General features: G+C 45.1%; 1 protein-coding gene across 8 annotated transcripts in view; it reads right to left on the reverse strand.

Annotated features, from left to right (window-relative positions):
- Positions 1–13,513, reverse strand: part of LOC116850142 (mediator of RNA polymerase II transcription subunit 13-like) — a 41,218-nt gene that overhangs the window by 4,197 nt on the left and 23,508 nt on the right. For 2 of the 8 annotated variants that reach the window (XM_032828083.1, XM_032828076.1), the window contains exons 2-12: positions 12,335–12,683; positions 8,670–8,838; positions 8,341–8,483; positions 7,818–8,247; positions 6,785–7,018; positions 4,083–4,647; positions 3,798–4,004; positions 1,911–3,704; positions 764–1,106; positions 369–673; positions 88–279 (exon numbers count right to left, since the gene is read on the reverse strand). In XM_032828083.1, the coding sequence (XP_032683974.1) occupies positions 88–279; positions 369–673; positions 764–1,106; positions 1,911–3,704; positions 3,798–4,004; positions 4,083–4,647; positions 6,785–7,018; positions 7,818–8,247; positions 8,341–8,483; positions 8,670–8,838; positions 12,335–12,683 (4,731 nt within the window). Of the gene's footprint in view, positions 1–87; positions 280–368; positions 674–763; positions 1,107–1,910; positions 3,705–3,797; positions 4,005–4,082; positions 4,648–6,784; positions 7,019–7,817; positions 8,248–8,340; positions 8,487–8,669; positions 8,839–12,334; positions 12,684–13,513 lie in introns of all 8 variants that reach the window. The other 6 variants (XM_032828081.1, XM_032828080.1, XM_032828078.1 and 3 more) reach the window with 4 other exon arrangements.

A 13,513-nucleotide genomic window follows, 5' to 3' on the forward strand; every position in this document is an offset into this window, starting at 1 on the left:
ATATATATATATATATATATATATATATACATTCGTATTTAGTTATAACTAATTATATAATTGACAGTAACAACTGTGGAGTCTTACGTCTTTACTCTTGAGGAAGATATCTGCGGCGGCGGCAGTACCGAAACCGGTGAGGCTCTTCACCATGGAATTGTGATTCAGTAATCGACGTCCTTGCAGAAAAACGTTCAGAGCCAGAGCTCTCATCTCGTCTTGAATTTTTCGCCTCTCCCTAGCGCGTCCCAGTTCCATAATGCTCTCCAAGGATATTAACTGAAAGTAAATCGATATTTCAGACACGCACACGCGACAATTGTCGAATCGCTAATTCCCCAATCGTTCAGTATTACAAAGATTATTACCTGCACATTGATATTCGATCTAATATTTTCAGGCATGCTGTTGATTGCGGAGGAGTAAGCTCTGAGTAGAGCCACAATGGCGAGCCGTCGTCGATCGGGATCCTCGGTGCCACCCAACGAGAAAGGATCGACGAGATAGACAACAACAGCCGGTGGTTCAATCTCTTCCTCGTCCGGGCCCGCGGTCGTGGTGATGGGCGTAGTGGTTGTCGTCTGCGAGGTCGGTGTCGTGTTACCAGCGTTGGTGTTGGTTTGGTTCGTCGCCGTGTTCGAGGAGGGAGTCTCGCTCCTCGGATTCTCTCCTTCTGTAAAGAAAGAATCGAAAAATCTCACTTTGTACTCGAAGCTGCGCGAACAACACACGCGTTACCATCTTGATATGTCGAAATACGCACCAACAGATTCGGGCTTGGTTGTTAACACGTCAGGAGTAGCAGGCATCGTGTCGGGAACGGGAATAGCAGGTTGCTGTTGTTGCTGCTTATTGTTAGGCGGCTGTGCGTCACTGGGATCCAACAGACTGCGATCTTGTATAATTTGCGTAAGATACGGAGCTAATCGACTGTTGCACACTTGGGCATATAGCCTCAGTAACTCCCCTATATGATTCTCTCCCAGAAGCTTAAACCAGTCGTCTACCGGTGACTTGGTTAACTTCTGCACGGTCGACTTGCCGACACGCAGAATCCCGTCGCGTAGCGTTTTCGAAATCGGCGTGTGTCTTCCTAACCGACATATCTGCGACACATTAAGAACAATGTTTTACATTTCAATATTTCTATTATACAGGATGTATGATAAATATTCACACTCGTATGCATGAAGAATAGATCAAACTGAACACAAAATTCCTTTATCATTTTGCAAACAACCGTACAGATTTTTAGTTATTGATTAAAAGAACACTGATGCATTATCACGCCCGATCATATACGCCAATCTTCTTTAATTAGTAACTCAAAAATTTACGTGGTTTTTGCAAATTTTGTAAAATAATACAGAACTTCTTTCTTCAGTTTGATCTAATCTAAAAATACACAACGCGGGACGTCAATATCACGGCTGATCTGCTGTATCGCGCGTGATCTTCGCCAATTTTTTTTTAAATTAATAACACAAGATTGTAGATAGTTGTTTGTAAAGTAGTATAGGAATTTTATATTTAGTTTGACTTGATCTACATGTACACGAGATATGAGATACTTATTATCAGACAATATGTAAATAAATAGATAAGCAAATGTAACAAATTATACACACGACACTGCGAATTATCAATGAGATTGTTCTCTTTTACTGGGTTGGTGCAACTTTCTTTATTAAATTCTCGTAGGAAGTCTAGGAATCAAAAGGGACATAGAACGTCTTCGTTGGTAGTCACTACAAAATGTCGAGTGAATGTTATTCATATAATTCGAAAATGATGAATTCTTCAAAATTTCGTTTTCTATTTTACTTGACAAAGGCTTTCTGCACCAACTAAATAGAAACCATATGACTTGAAACGATTGACACTCGTGTAAAGTGAAACTTGTCACTTACCTCGTACGTAGTAGACAGCTCTCGGAAAAACGATTTAACTTTATTGACGACACAGTCGCTATCCGGTGCGACCACAACATACGCGACGTCTCGGGGCCCGGCGTATGGTTCTAACAACAACTTCTCCCAATAACTGAGAGCATACGGCGACAAGGATAACCAGTCTCGATCGTAGCCGACGACCAGAGCGGGAATCGGTTGCGGTTCGCAACGATCGTCGGTGCCACGACCAGCCAGACGGTGAAACTGTCGCCACGTGAGCGGACCGGTGACGGTGTACGGTGCCTCCCACATACGCGTGGTGCACTTCTTTTGCACGGCGTCCTGGAGCAGTGGCTGCAACGATCTCATCATACGCACGATGTCGCCGCTGCACTGCGGTCCCCTCGCTCGCAGGAACACCCACCGGTGCACGCCGTTGACGCGATTGGTTCTTTCGTTGTGCGTACCGTCGATCTTGGCCTGGTCAAGTGCCGCGAGAGACACCTCGTTGCCGTCGTTGAACTCCAAAGTGTTGACCGTCGGCGTTAACGTCGGATAGCTCTTCGTCGTGGCGCATATCCTAGCCGCTCTGTACAGACTGCTGGCCGAGCTCTGAACGATCAGGCATTGTTCTCGCAGTAATTCGAGCACGTTCGGTGGTATCGTGTCGAGACCATCCGGCGGCTTGCCGCCGGGACACGCGACCGCGGCGAGCGAGCCCTTCTTCTTCTCCGCGGGGTCCTCCGCGATGCCCGTGATTTCCATTTCGTCCTCATAGAATAGGCCCGCTCTGTGCGCCAGTCGGCGATTCACTACTGCGCTGAAGCCGCAGCTGCACCTGATCTGATCGTCGTCCTGGAACAGCGCGGTGCCCATCCACGAATTGCTAAGGTAGATGCCCGCGTCGGCGCCTTTGATATTTCCCACGACTTTTGGCCCGGCGTTGCACACGCACAAGCTGCCGCTGTCAAAGTTATGATCGCGGAAGATATTTAGCGCAGTGTCGCCTAGAAGAATATTCACCACGAGGGAATTCGATTCAGGCGCACGAGTGGGTCCCGGCGTGTCCGCCTCGATGCTGTTCAAGTTCTTATTGAGATACGAGGATGTGGTGGAAGTAGCCGGACTTGGTTGGTCGTACGGAGGCGGGGGTGGCCTTCCGGGAAGAGTAGCCGCACGATAAGGCGCGCTCAAAGGTGCCGGACTCTGCGGACAAGGATGCTGCTGCTGTTGTTGCTGCGGTTGTTGCGGCGGCTGTTGCTGCGATTGTTGCTGCTGCTGCTGCTGTTGTTGCTGCTGTTGCTGTTGTTGCACGGATCCGGGCCTAGTTGGTGGAAGAGGTTTCTCCGCGTTGGTGGAAGCAGGATTGCACTGCCAGGAAGGTCTGTACACGCAGTGCGATGGCAGTGTGATGGATGGCAGGGATTGGCTAGGCAGATTCGTAAGGGGTGCATATTTGGAAGAACCGACCATCTTGCAGATGGATGTCGGCTTGAACACGTACGACCAATCGTCGATTGGCTCCTCTTGGGGAGAGCCCATATTGGGATAGATATCGGGTACATGCCTGAGCGGTCGTGTGGGTATAAGGAGGTCAGTCTGGTCCATGAGAGGGTCGTTCAGCTGACAAGGAGAAGCTACCGGATTGTGTTCAAGAGACGGCGGAGTCGGAAACATCTTGGAAAGTTCTTCTGGTCGCAGAACTGTGACACCTCGATTATTTTTGTTGGTGCCATCTATTCTCGTCTCCTCATGCAATCCACCGGATTTGTTGGAGCCTGGTGGCGTTTGTATTTGCAGTTGATTCAGATTCTGCAAAGATAAACGTGAGTCGTCTTTATCGTTGACGCCTCCCAAACGTGAAATGGAGATTATTTTCATCTCGTAGAAGGAAAATTGACTTACCGTTTCGTCGCTAGAAGTATCAGGATCAGAGTTGTCGAATATTTGATCTAGATCTTTGTAGGATGGTTGGAGGCCCTCGCTAGTGAATAGAGATCCTGGCTTAGTCGGGTCATCCCTCTGTCGCCTGAGTCCGTCGACGTTTGTGCCGTTCTCTTCGCCTGTCGCGTCGAACTCGTAGGGATCCGTTCTTCTTCCAATACACTCTCCCTAAAATTGCGAGACGTAACGTTACACGTGTGGCTACGTATCTTAACGAATCAAGCATCGTCTCGACGATCTACTCACCACCGCGACCGGTTCCTGGGGGACTTCCAGCTTGGGTGCTTGAGACTGATGCGTCTGAGAGTTCATCGGTGGGTACAGAGTATTGCTCCGCACGTCGATCGGTTCCATGTCGTTGGTTTTGAAACGCTTCACAGGATGATTCAGCCACGCCTCCTGCGTCGAATAATCATATAGAATGGATAGAGGACGATCGTCTTCCAAGAGAGCACCCTCGTAATCCTTGGACATCAAGGTCGGTCGCTTCAGTATCGGCCCAGGTGCAGGACTATGCACCTGATTGTTGCACGCGGAAGAAATAGACTTGGGCCCTTGCGACGGGGTCAAAGGTGGGGCAGTGTTCGTGTGACTGGGTGGTGGTTGTGGACTGAGGGTCGGCATCGTGGGTTCTGCTGGCGGCACTGATGCCGGCTCAGAGTGCGGTGTTGGAAGAGGCGACGGTGCCGGGGAACCTGGCGAGCCGACCGACGGAACTGGTAGACAATCGCCTCCCGTTGGTGGCCCGCGTGAGTACGAGGGAGGGCCGCCCGGTGGTGTACTAGGTGCTTCTGTTCTATTCAGTACGGACCTGTTCGTTTAAGTGAAACAGATAACATGTGAACGACTCACGACACTGCTGTTTGTTAGTCGTGACGAAATGCAATTAGTGCTCGCGCTGGGTGTCAGACGAATGAGAGAAAGCGCTAAGCGATCTGTTCCCGATGGACACTGCGTGACCGTGTCCATAATCTCGAAAGTGCACACAGAAAAATACACGCTGCATTTGAGTAAACGTCACTTACTTCAAGTATAAAAATTGATTTTCATTAAAAAATCTGAAGGTGATTTTGAAATCTACAGCAACAAAAGAAATTTTAATGACGCATTGCATAGCCTGCTTTAAATCATGCAATATTCATTTGAATCAACGCTCATTAATATTTACAACGTGTTATCGAAGTAGCGTCAATTATATGCTTCACGTATATTAGCAAAACTGTCATCAGTACATCAGAAGCATCAGATTCATAATACTGCATCCAAGTAAGTTTAATATTTCAATCGAGAACATTAAATTGAAACAAAAGTTTGGTTTACTTACTACTTGAAATTGAAACAACTGTTTCTTTGATAAAGATATTCTTTGATATTCTTGTAAAGTAAATAAATACATTTTTTTCAAATACGTAATAATAATTTTTCCTTAATTTTGTGACGAGTATATCTTGAGACTATTGTCAAGAAAATATTCTTTATTGAGGACAACCATTACTTGAAAGTAAATTGAATAATTATTTTTCTTAGCAGGAAAATGATATTTTTCTGTATGCGTGCGTATAAATTATGTGAGTTTGTATGAAATTCCTATTTTAACATCATTAATGTCCTCCCTTGTTGAATTAATGATCTTGTCGCGCGCAGAAATATTATCGATACAGTTGGGTCGTGCGAGAAAGAGCGTGTGTCGCGATTACTGAAATTTAAAATACGCATGAACATGAATTAGGAGCTTGCAAATGTTAATCAGAAACGAAAATTTGTAAGAACAAGAGAAATATTCCTGGACGATATATATATATATATATATATATATATATATATATATATATATATATATACACACACACTCGCATGCAAAGCGGTGCACTATTTGCTTATGTACACGTACATGATACAAGCGTATTAAACGAGAAAGATATACGTTTGGAGCGAGAGAAATAGTACTACCAATCATATGTAAAACTCAGATACCATCTGCTACCACATCATGCAAATGAAATCGTTTTTCGTTCGACGAATCACTTGTGAAAGTACGTTAATCAGCGTTCCGTTCTCTCTTCCTTTGCTCTGCTTTCCTCTCTTTCCGCGCAGTAAAATCTTTCCACGGAAACAATTTCCCAAGAAGATATTCTCGATATTTCTATTAAAACACCGCGCTCTCTAAAGTATGTAATCATTACATATACGCTACTAGATTCACTGTACATTGTCTGTACTTACTACACTGCACTGATAGATGTAAACGATTGGTAAGAATGCATATGCAGAATACAGTTTACTAGACATTAAAAAATCAGTATAGACCCCATTTACCCACCGAAAAATTCCAAGTACTTGATGAAACGTGACGAGACGAGACTCGCACAATTCCGTCGCGTGTCTCAAATGTATGAAGAGAGTGTTAGCTTTGCTGTTCGTCCTCTCTTGGCGCGCATGACTCGATCACGGTTAAGGTAAAAGTAGCAATTCCCGGACACGTACCTAATCCTGAACATTCTTATTATTTTGACCTTTAAATACGGATATTTAAACTTTCAACATAGAATGTATGTATGTATATTCTCAATGACTTATATGTATGTGTATTTTATGCTGAAAGTTTAAATATTTATATCTTATAAGACCAAAATAATAATAAGAATTTCAAAAATTAGGTGCATGAGTATAGGTATTTTTACCTTACTAAATGCACATGCTTTTGTTTTACCTTTGCGGAACAGTGAAATGAAATCCGATTAATGGCGTTATCGTGCACCGGGTCGAGTTACTTGGGCAAATTATGAAATGACGGAGCTGCCGCAAGCGATGGTTTTCGCAGGTGAAGTTATGCGCGGGGGTAGAGGGGTCGTTATGATCATGTAAAAAACTGGCGTTATTGCGGTGACTGATTAAGAGAAATGACGAAGATTAATTTCTCCTCGTGTGTCGGGACAGAAATTACCCACCTGGGGGCATTGGCAGGGACAGAGGGACAAGCGTCCCACTGGGTGGTAGAGCGTCGGTGAAACGGCACGACCCTCCGTCCACCTTTATCTACCCTCTCCCTCTGAACCTGAGAGGAGGCCAGGCTCTTCCAACCCCCGGGGGTCGTATACCTGCAACCGACGTACTTAACATCTCGTTTCTTTGCACGCATCTTCTCTATGGCTTCGCCTTGCAGAGTCCTGAAGCAGCAACCGCTTGCGCGTGAATTAAATCGTTATAAAATCGGCCGCAATGTTAGAACTTTTGTCAAATTACGAGAAAACACGCGAGAAATTTATATGACTGAAAATTGCGACTGTTTGTCTTTTCGTTTAAAAATAATACTTCAGGGCCCTCTAATTTATAATCGATATTACATCGCTATCCGTAAAATATACTCGGTCCTAAACGGTACATTTTCTTATAGAAGCTCAAATGCAACGCAATAAATGATATAAAAGTGTTTGAAGTTGCAGTTGCCCTAAAATCACAAATAAGAGACAGCAACTTTACAGACCCGAAATGACTCTATAACAATAAATGCATCAACAAGCCGACTACTGAGAATAATTGCATTTGAGCCATCTTCAAAGACTATATATTCATGCACACATTACAACAGCCATCACACTACTACCTGCTTTGTAACACTTTAAAACGATCTACATTCTATATTTTGTGCTATGTATCATGCAAACAAATCAATATGATGGCAGATATATTACTATTCCGACGTTATTAAATTGACCAAATCTCGAGCAAAAATTAAATGTTTACTATTGCATTTCTGACACGCTAATTGATACACATCCACAAGAGAATTGTAGTCGACTTAGATCTATAGTTGATAGTGTTAAGCAATCGCGAAACGATCTAAATACCTCCTCTCGCTAAACAGTACAGTAAACAATTAATTTTCACGATTTATATAATCTAAAAGGTACGACAGTATATATCACGCACGATGCAACGAGATCACACGTGAAGGAGTCGCAGACTCCTCGGCGTACTCACTTCGAACAGGTACAGGAAGACTTTTGCGTCGGTTCGACAAACGTCCAGGTTCCAGGCTCCGTGGAAGATTCTGTCTTGGAAGCAGATATTGGCGAACTCAAAGTGCATTCTGCCCATACGCGTTCTGGTAATTCAGTAGCTGCCCTCAGTTCCTGTTGCGTCAAGAGGGGTCGTTCGCAGGTGATGGGGCTGCTCGGTGGTGAGAGAGGAATTTCGGGTGGCGTATCATCCATATCCGTAACTAAGACGTAACAAGAGGGATAACGCATGCGCACGCCACCGACGAGGACCTCCACGAGGGGTGGAAGGCCTGCTTCCGTGTTGCTGCTGTTTATCGGATAAAATTGTTTCCATTCTTCGAGAAGTTGACCGTCCACACGGCTCACCTGACCCGTCAATGTGCCCGCTAGTCCGTAAGGAGCTAAGATCACTGCAAGAGGGAGAAAGGTAACGTTAATGTGATTTGGCAAAAGTTTATAGATGTTGCACCAGGGATTTCTCCCGCTAGCGAACTGACACTCACCCTTAACACCAGATTGGGAGGTCTGAGTACGTTGTAGACACGTCCTTGTGAGATGCCGTACAGCAGGATGCTGCCTGACGTCCACGCTCGCACACACAGTACTTTCTCCGTGAACGAAGAATGCAAATGAGAACGACAAGTGACTGCTGTAAGAGTAATCAACGCACAATGAATTAACATTAGTCGGGGCCAATATTCTTTGTCCGAGTGTTCATGTTTTCAATTTTTCACGCGTATGATCAACTCATTGTTCCTTGTGGTACAAGAAACAAGGGGATAACATACGTGCAACGTTAGTTTCCTACTTTCTAAAATATGAACGAACGTACCTGCTGCAACGGTGTTTCTCGAAGCCATCGTAAGGTTGCACAAACCACTTTCCTAAGCGAACAAAGTCACGGGATAGCAAACACCGTTCGATCAAGTTATGCAGAGCCTTGAAAAGAAGTGATCGGCACTCGTACGACAATCCGCTTTCCCAAGAACCCTGCTCGCTTTCTGTAACGATAATAAATAATGAAATCGTAAAAGCAATGTGCTTTAGCGATATAGCTGCAAAATAGCTGCTTATAAATATACACACACACACATATATACACACATACACACACACATATATACACGCATACACACACACATATATACACACACATACACACACACACATATATGTACACTAGACAGAGTATGCTCGTGTAATCCATACGAACGCATCACGAGGAACTAGAGTGCTCCATATAGACGATCGATTTCTAAAAATACGCAGAAATAACAGATACATTCGCTGCCGTTCTAATTAAGTGAAGACAAGCGAAACATTTATCTTTTTCTCCTCAAAAGAAAGAACGCACGTATACCTGTGTGATATGATAATATTATGGGTGGGATGATACTATCGTCCGTTTAATTATCGTGATATCATTATTGCACGGCGGAGTGTAAATAAAATTCCGCTTTTATCTGTTGGCAACAGCTCGCGAGTTGTTTGGGAGGGGGGGGGAGGGTAAGGGCGAGAGGGGAGGGAGGGGGTCGCAACGGTGGCAGAATTTACTGTGAAAGTAATGCGATTCGCGTATAAAATCACAGCGAGTCACGTCGGCGGTGAGCGTTCCGCGGAAGGCAGGCAGAGGAGAAGTTGACCGAGAAAACTGAAAAGTTCTAGAATCCTGAGTCGCTCGGGCCAGCTTTCCCCTGATTTTGTTCTCACGCGAACGCTTCGAAACACGAAGAAAGGAACGAGCGAGTTCGTCCGCCGAGAGCACGAGCGCGCGACGAGTGCGGCTCCGGTTCCGTTAAAATGGCGAAATTTATAAGGAATGAAACGTGCACGCGTGCTTCCTCCTCAAAGCTACTACCGCGAATAGAAATAATATCTAATGACGGGGTGTTGCGCGTTGCACGTAGCTCTTCAACGTCAAAACTTGCACGACCCGCGCCGTGGCGGATGTTTCTGCGGCTTTTACAAATACACGCGTCACGGAAACGCTGCCCTCTACGCGGTTCTGTCGTTGAGAGTCACTGGGTAGGAGAACACGTGTTCTGTCGATCGATATGACCGGAGCCTGAGGGAGTTGCATCTCTCATGGACCACTAGCCGCGGTCTCATTGCAGTCTGCATCGCCCAAAATCCGAACGTTCGTCGAGAAGCTCCCAGCCGACAGTCGTTTTGACGATAAAGTGTTTTCTTCTTCGTGAAAGCAGAACGCGTTCTACCGTTGCACCGTGTTCGCACGTTTGCCATGGCGTATTCATATTTATACACAGAAAAAAGATCACTATCCACATAAAACTAACATATACTCGAATTAACAATCGTTTTATGTGTAAGCAATGATATTTTTAGATAGATAGAAGAATTTTCTTTTTTAGTCTTTAATTTCGACAATGGTGTAATTTTATTTGTATATAACACATTCTTGTTTCACACAAGTACAATATCATTATTTTCATTATATCTTCTTACGACATTTAAAAATTACCCTTGCATAATAAAATTTTCTTTGTTGAATCATAAAATATATTGATGCAAGTAACTCATCTTCATTTAGCGCTATGTAAATCTTATTCTAACATTTTTGTAAAAAAAATAAAGACATTTTCGAAGTAGCAATGTTCTTTTTTCTATGTACCTAACTCAATCTTAATTACATCTTGCACATTGACAGCATGATAAAACGGACAATACTATAGAAGGTATTAAAAAAAAAAAAACAGTTCAAGATTTATAGAACAAATAGTATTTACTAAATACACCATCAAAACCAAAAAACTTTCCTAACTCTGAAATGATTGATTCTTCGATTCATGTTCACGAAATATCTTTCCCTCAGTTTAATAAGTGCTACGTATTCCATAAGTTTCGAGCTCTTTTCTTTGTCAACACCCTGTATAGTAATCGATTCCGTTCCCGTGAATATATGACAATATTCTCTCTCTCTTTTTCTCTCGCGAACAAGAGAGAGAATCAGTATCTCCGCCTACAAACGGAGGAAGGTGCGTTTGACAGACGACCGTTGCATCTCATTGGGCGACTCGTCATTTCTTATTCCGCGACAACGACTGTCCACTGCGACTATCGTCGCTAGCGGCGACGCGACGCGACGTTTTAGTCTTAACGGTTCACCGGCCGGTCGGCTGGTTCCGCAATTGGTGCACTCTGCGGCGGCCGCGCGCGATGCGCAACAGTAGATCTATACGTTGCGCGCTGCAACGAGTTGCAGACAAGTGCATGGTTCAGCGACCCCGGTCGGAGAAACACGGGGCCCGGTCCGGCTCGACGGCGGCCCGTTGCACGACGTTACACGGTGCGAGCGCGCTGCGTCCGTGCGCAGCGCGCACCTTTCGAACAAAAGCACGGGGAAGCAGTCGTCGGTTACCATGACGTGATTCGCTCTGAGGCTCGGCGATGTCGTGAAAATTCACCGTCAAATCCGCCATCTAAGAGCAACTTGGAACTCTCGTTCTGATCACACCCGTCCCCGAAGTCGAGAAGATACACACTACAGTCGAGTGATGATGGGGTGTATGATTTACGGGCTGGCGCGCGCTCATACGAGTTGCTTTTATCGCGGGTATCCGAAGACGCGAGTTTCACTTTTAATCGTATTTTTCTTCTCTGTGTCTCGTTTGAGTTCTGACGCTGCCGTTTCTGTTCAATGATACCGTCCGGTGCAAGGAGATGTATATATATACAAATGCGTGCGGAGAGCTGAGATCCTCAGTAGAGATATGTTTGCTCATAAACACAGCTGAGGTCTTTCTCGTCGGCTAAGCGCCCGCCAATCCGTTGACGCAACGACGTGGTGGGCCCTTCGTGTCTCTTACGTGTCGAAACTTCCTCTTGGAAAGTACGCAATAAAAGTTAGCTTAGTCACGGTCTCCTTGCCGGCGCTACAGCGGCGTATAAACATCGCGTAATTGCTGCTTACAGTCCTACGTGCGCACTCTACGTGGCACCGTATCGTGGCTATAATCTCTATGAATCGGAACTATCAGTTTCCGCCACCTACCGAAAGACCGTGCGATTATCTGCGAGCGGACGCCTTCAATCGCCTTACTCGCGTATAATCTGCATGTTACCGACAAATGTGAGGGATTATTATCAGGATAATACCTTGATAGAAACAAGGAAAAGGACAGAGTGCCACTTTCTTCCGCATTTATTTGGGCAAGTCCCCGAGGTCTGAAATAGTTTCAGACTTAACAATTCGCCGAGATCAATCGCGAATTTCGTTCTTCAGTTATTGAAATATCAGCTAATGAGGCTGAAGAAAGGGACACTCTAGCCCTTTCTTTCTCAAGGCGCAGATACGATGCTCGTGGCAATTCTCTACCTCGAATATGGCATTTCGTAAGTGTTCCGGGACGTTCTAAAACAGACAGTTCACGTTTACAGGAACTTCAAACGCTAATCCCGGCCGGGTTCTGGCTTCCGGGACGAGGAACTTGGTGTGCCCGCCCCGCACGCTTCCGGGCAAATACATTATATACTCACCGCAAGCGATGAGCTCCGGCGATACGAGACCGGAGAGATCGGGTTCCTCGCCGTACCAGAAGATCCAGAGCTCCTTGGCGGCGTTGAGGGAGAGCGGCGGGGGCGCGGGCGAGGGCGCGATGCCCAGGTCGAAGATGCCAGCCCCGGGCGCCGAAGCGGCGGCGGCGGCGACGGCCGCCGGGCCGTTGGAAGCCGGCGTGCCGGCCACACGCCGCCACACGCACAGGATGTCACCAGCAAGACATCGTGAGAAGCTTGACAGCACCGGATCCTCGAGAGGAGTACCACCAAATCCGCCGGCCACCTCGCCCCAAACGAGTTTTCTCCATTTGATACCACAGAGAGACGTCTGCAACAGAGATTCATCAGCGATTAGCAATAACATCCATGTGAGAGAAAAGAAAAATGACACAGGCAGTTTGCCATTTAAATGGTCGGTCGCTAAATCGCGCTATAGTTTGATGGAAGGTACTAGTTTAAATGACCAAAATTTTTTATGCTTAAAACAATGACAGATAGCATGATCGAGGTGGTGCCTATATTGGCGCCTTCATTCATTTCTTTGAAAAAAAATTCGTAGAAACTTCCCATTTTCTGCCAGAAGCTCCTCTTGACAGTAAGAGCGCTGTAACAGTACGTTGGATGTAAGTGGCTGTCTACGGTACGTGGAGTAAGGAACAAGAGTAGAAGTAAAAAATAAAAATAACTTATTTCGCTTACGCTTACACTCTAGTTTCTTTAAGTGATGTCTGCAATGAGAACTTAAGTCATAAGATTTAAGAAATTGATCAATCACAGTCGATTTTTCGACACCATTTCTCTCATATTTGACTGTGATTACTTAAGAAGTTGACCAATCACAGACTTAAAGCTTAAGTCTTATGGCTTAAATTCTCGTTGTAAACACTGCTTACACCGAAAGTTTTTCTGTCAAATAAATACTTTCGGTGTGAGGGAGCTAGAATTTGGGCGTATATATAAGTGAAATAAATTAATTTTACTTTTTAATCCTACTCTTTAAGTTCAAACGTCTCGTAGATGAGTCTTGAGAATTACCAAGAACGTGTCGGCCAACTATTAGAGTGGAGGTTATTTAATTTGCAAGATAAGGTATCTGGCCTTTCAGATCTCTCTCTCTCTCTCTCTCTCTCTCTCTCTCTCTCTCTCTCTCTCTCTCTC

Source organism: Odontomachus brunneus, unplaced genomic scaffold, assembly GCF_010583005.1.
Source record: "Odontomachus brunneus isolate Ranch 3 - 2012 unplaced genomic scaffold, Obru_v1 Obru_scaffold_134, whole genome shotgun sequence".
NCBI classification, from domain to species: Eukaryota; Metazoa; Arthropoda; class Insecta; order Hymenoptera; family Formicidae; genus Odontomachus; species Odontomachus brunneus.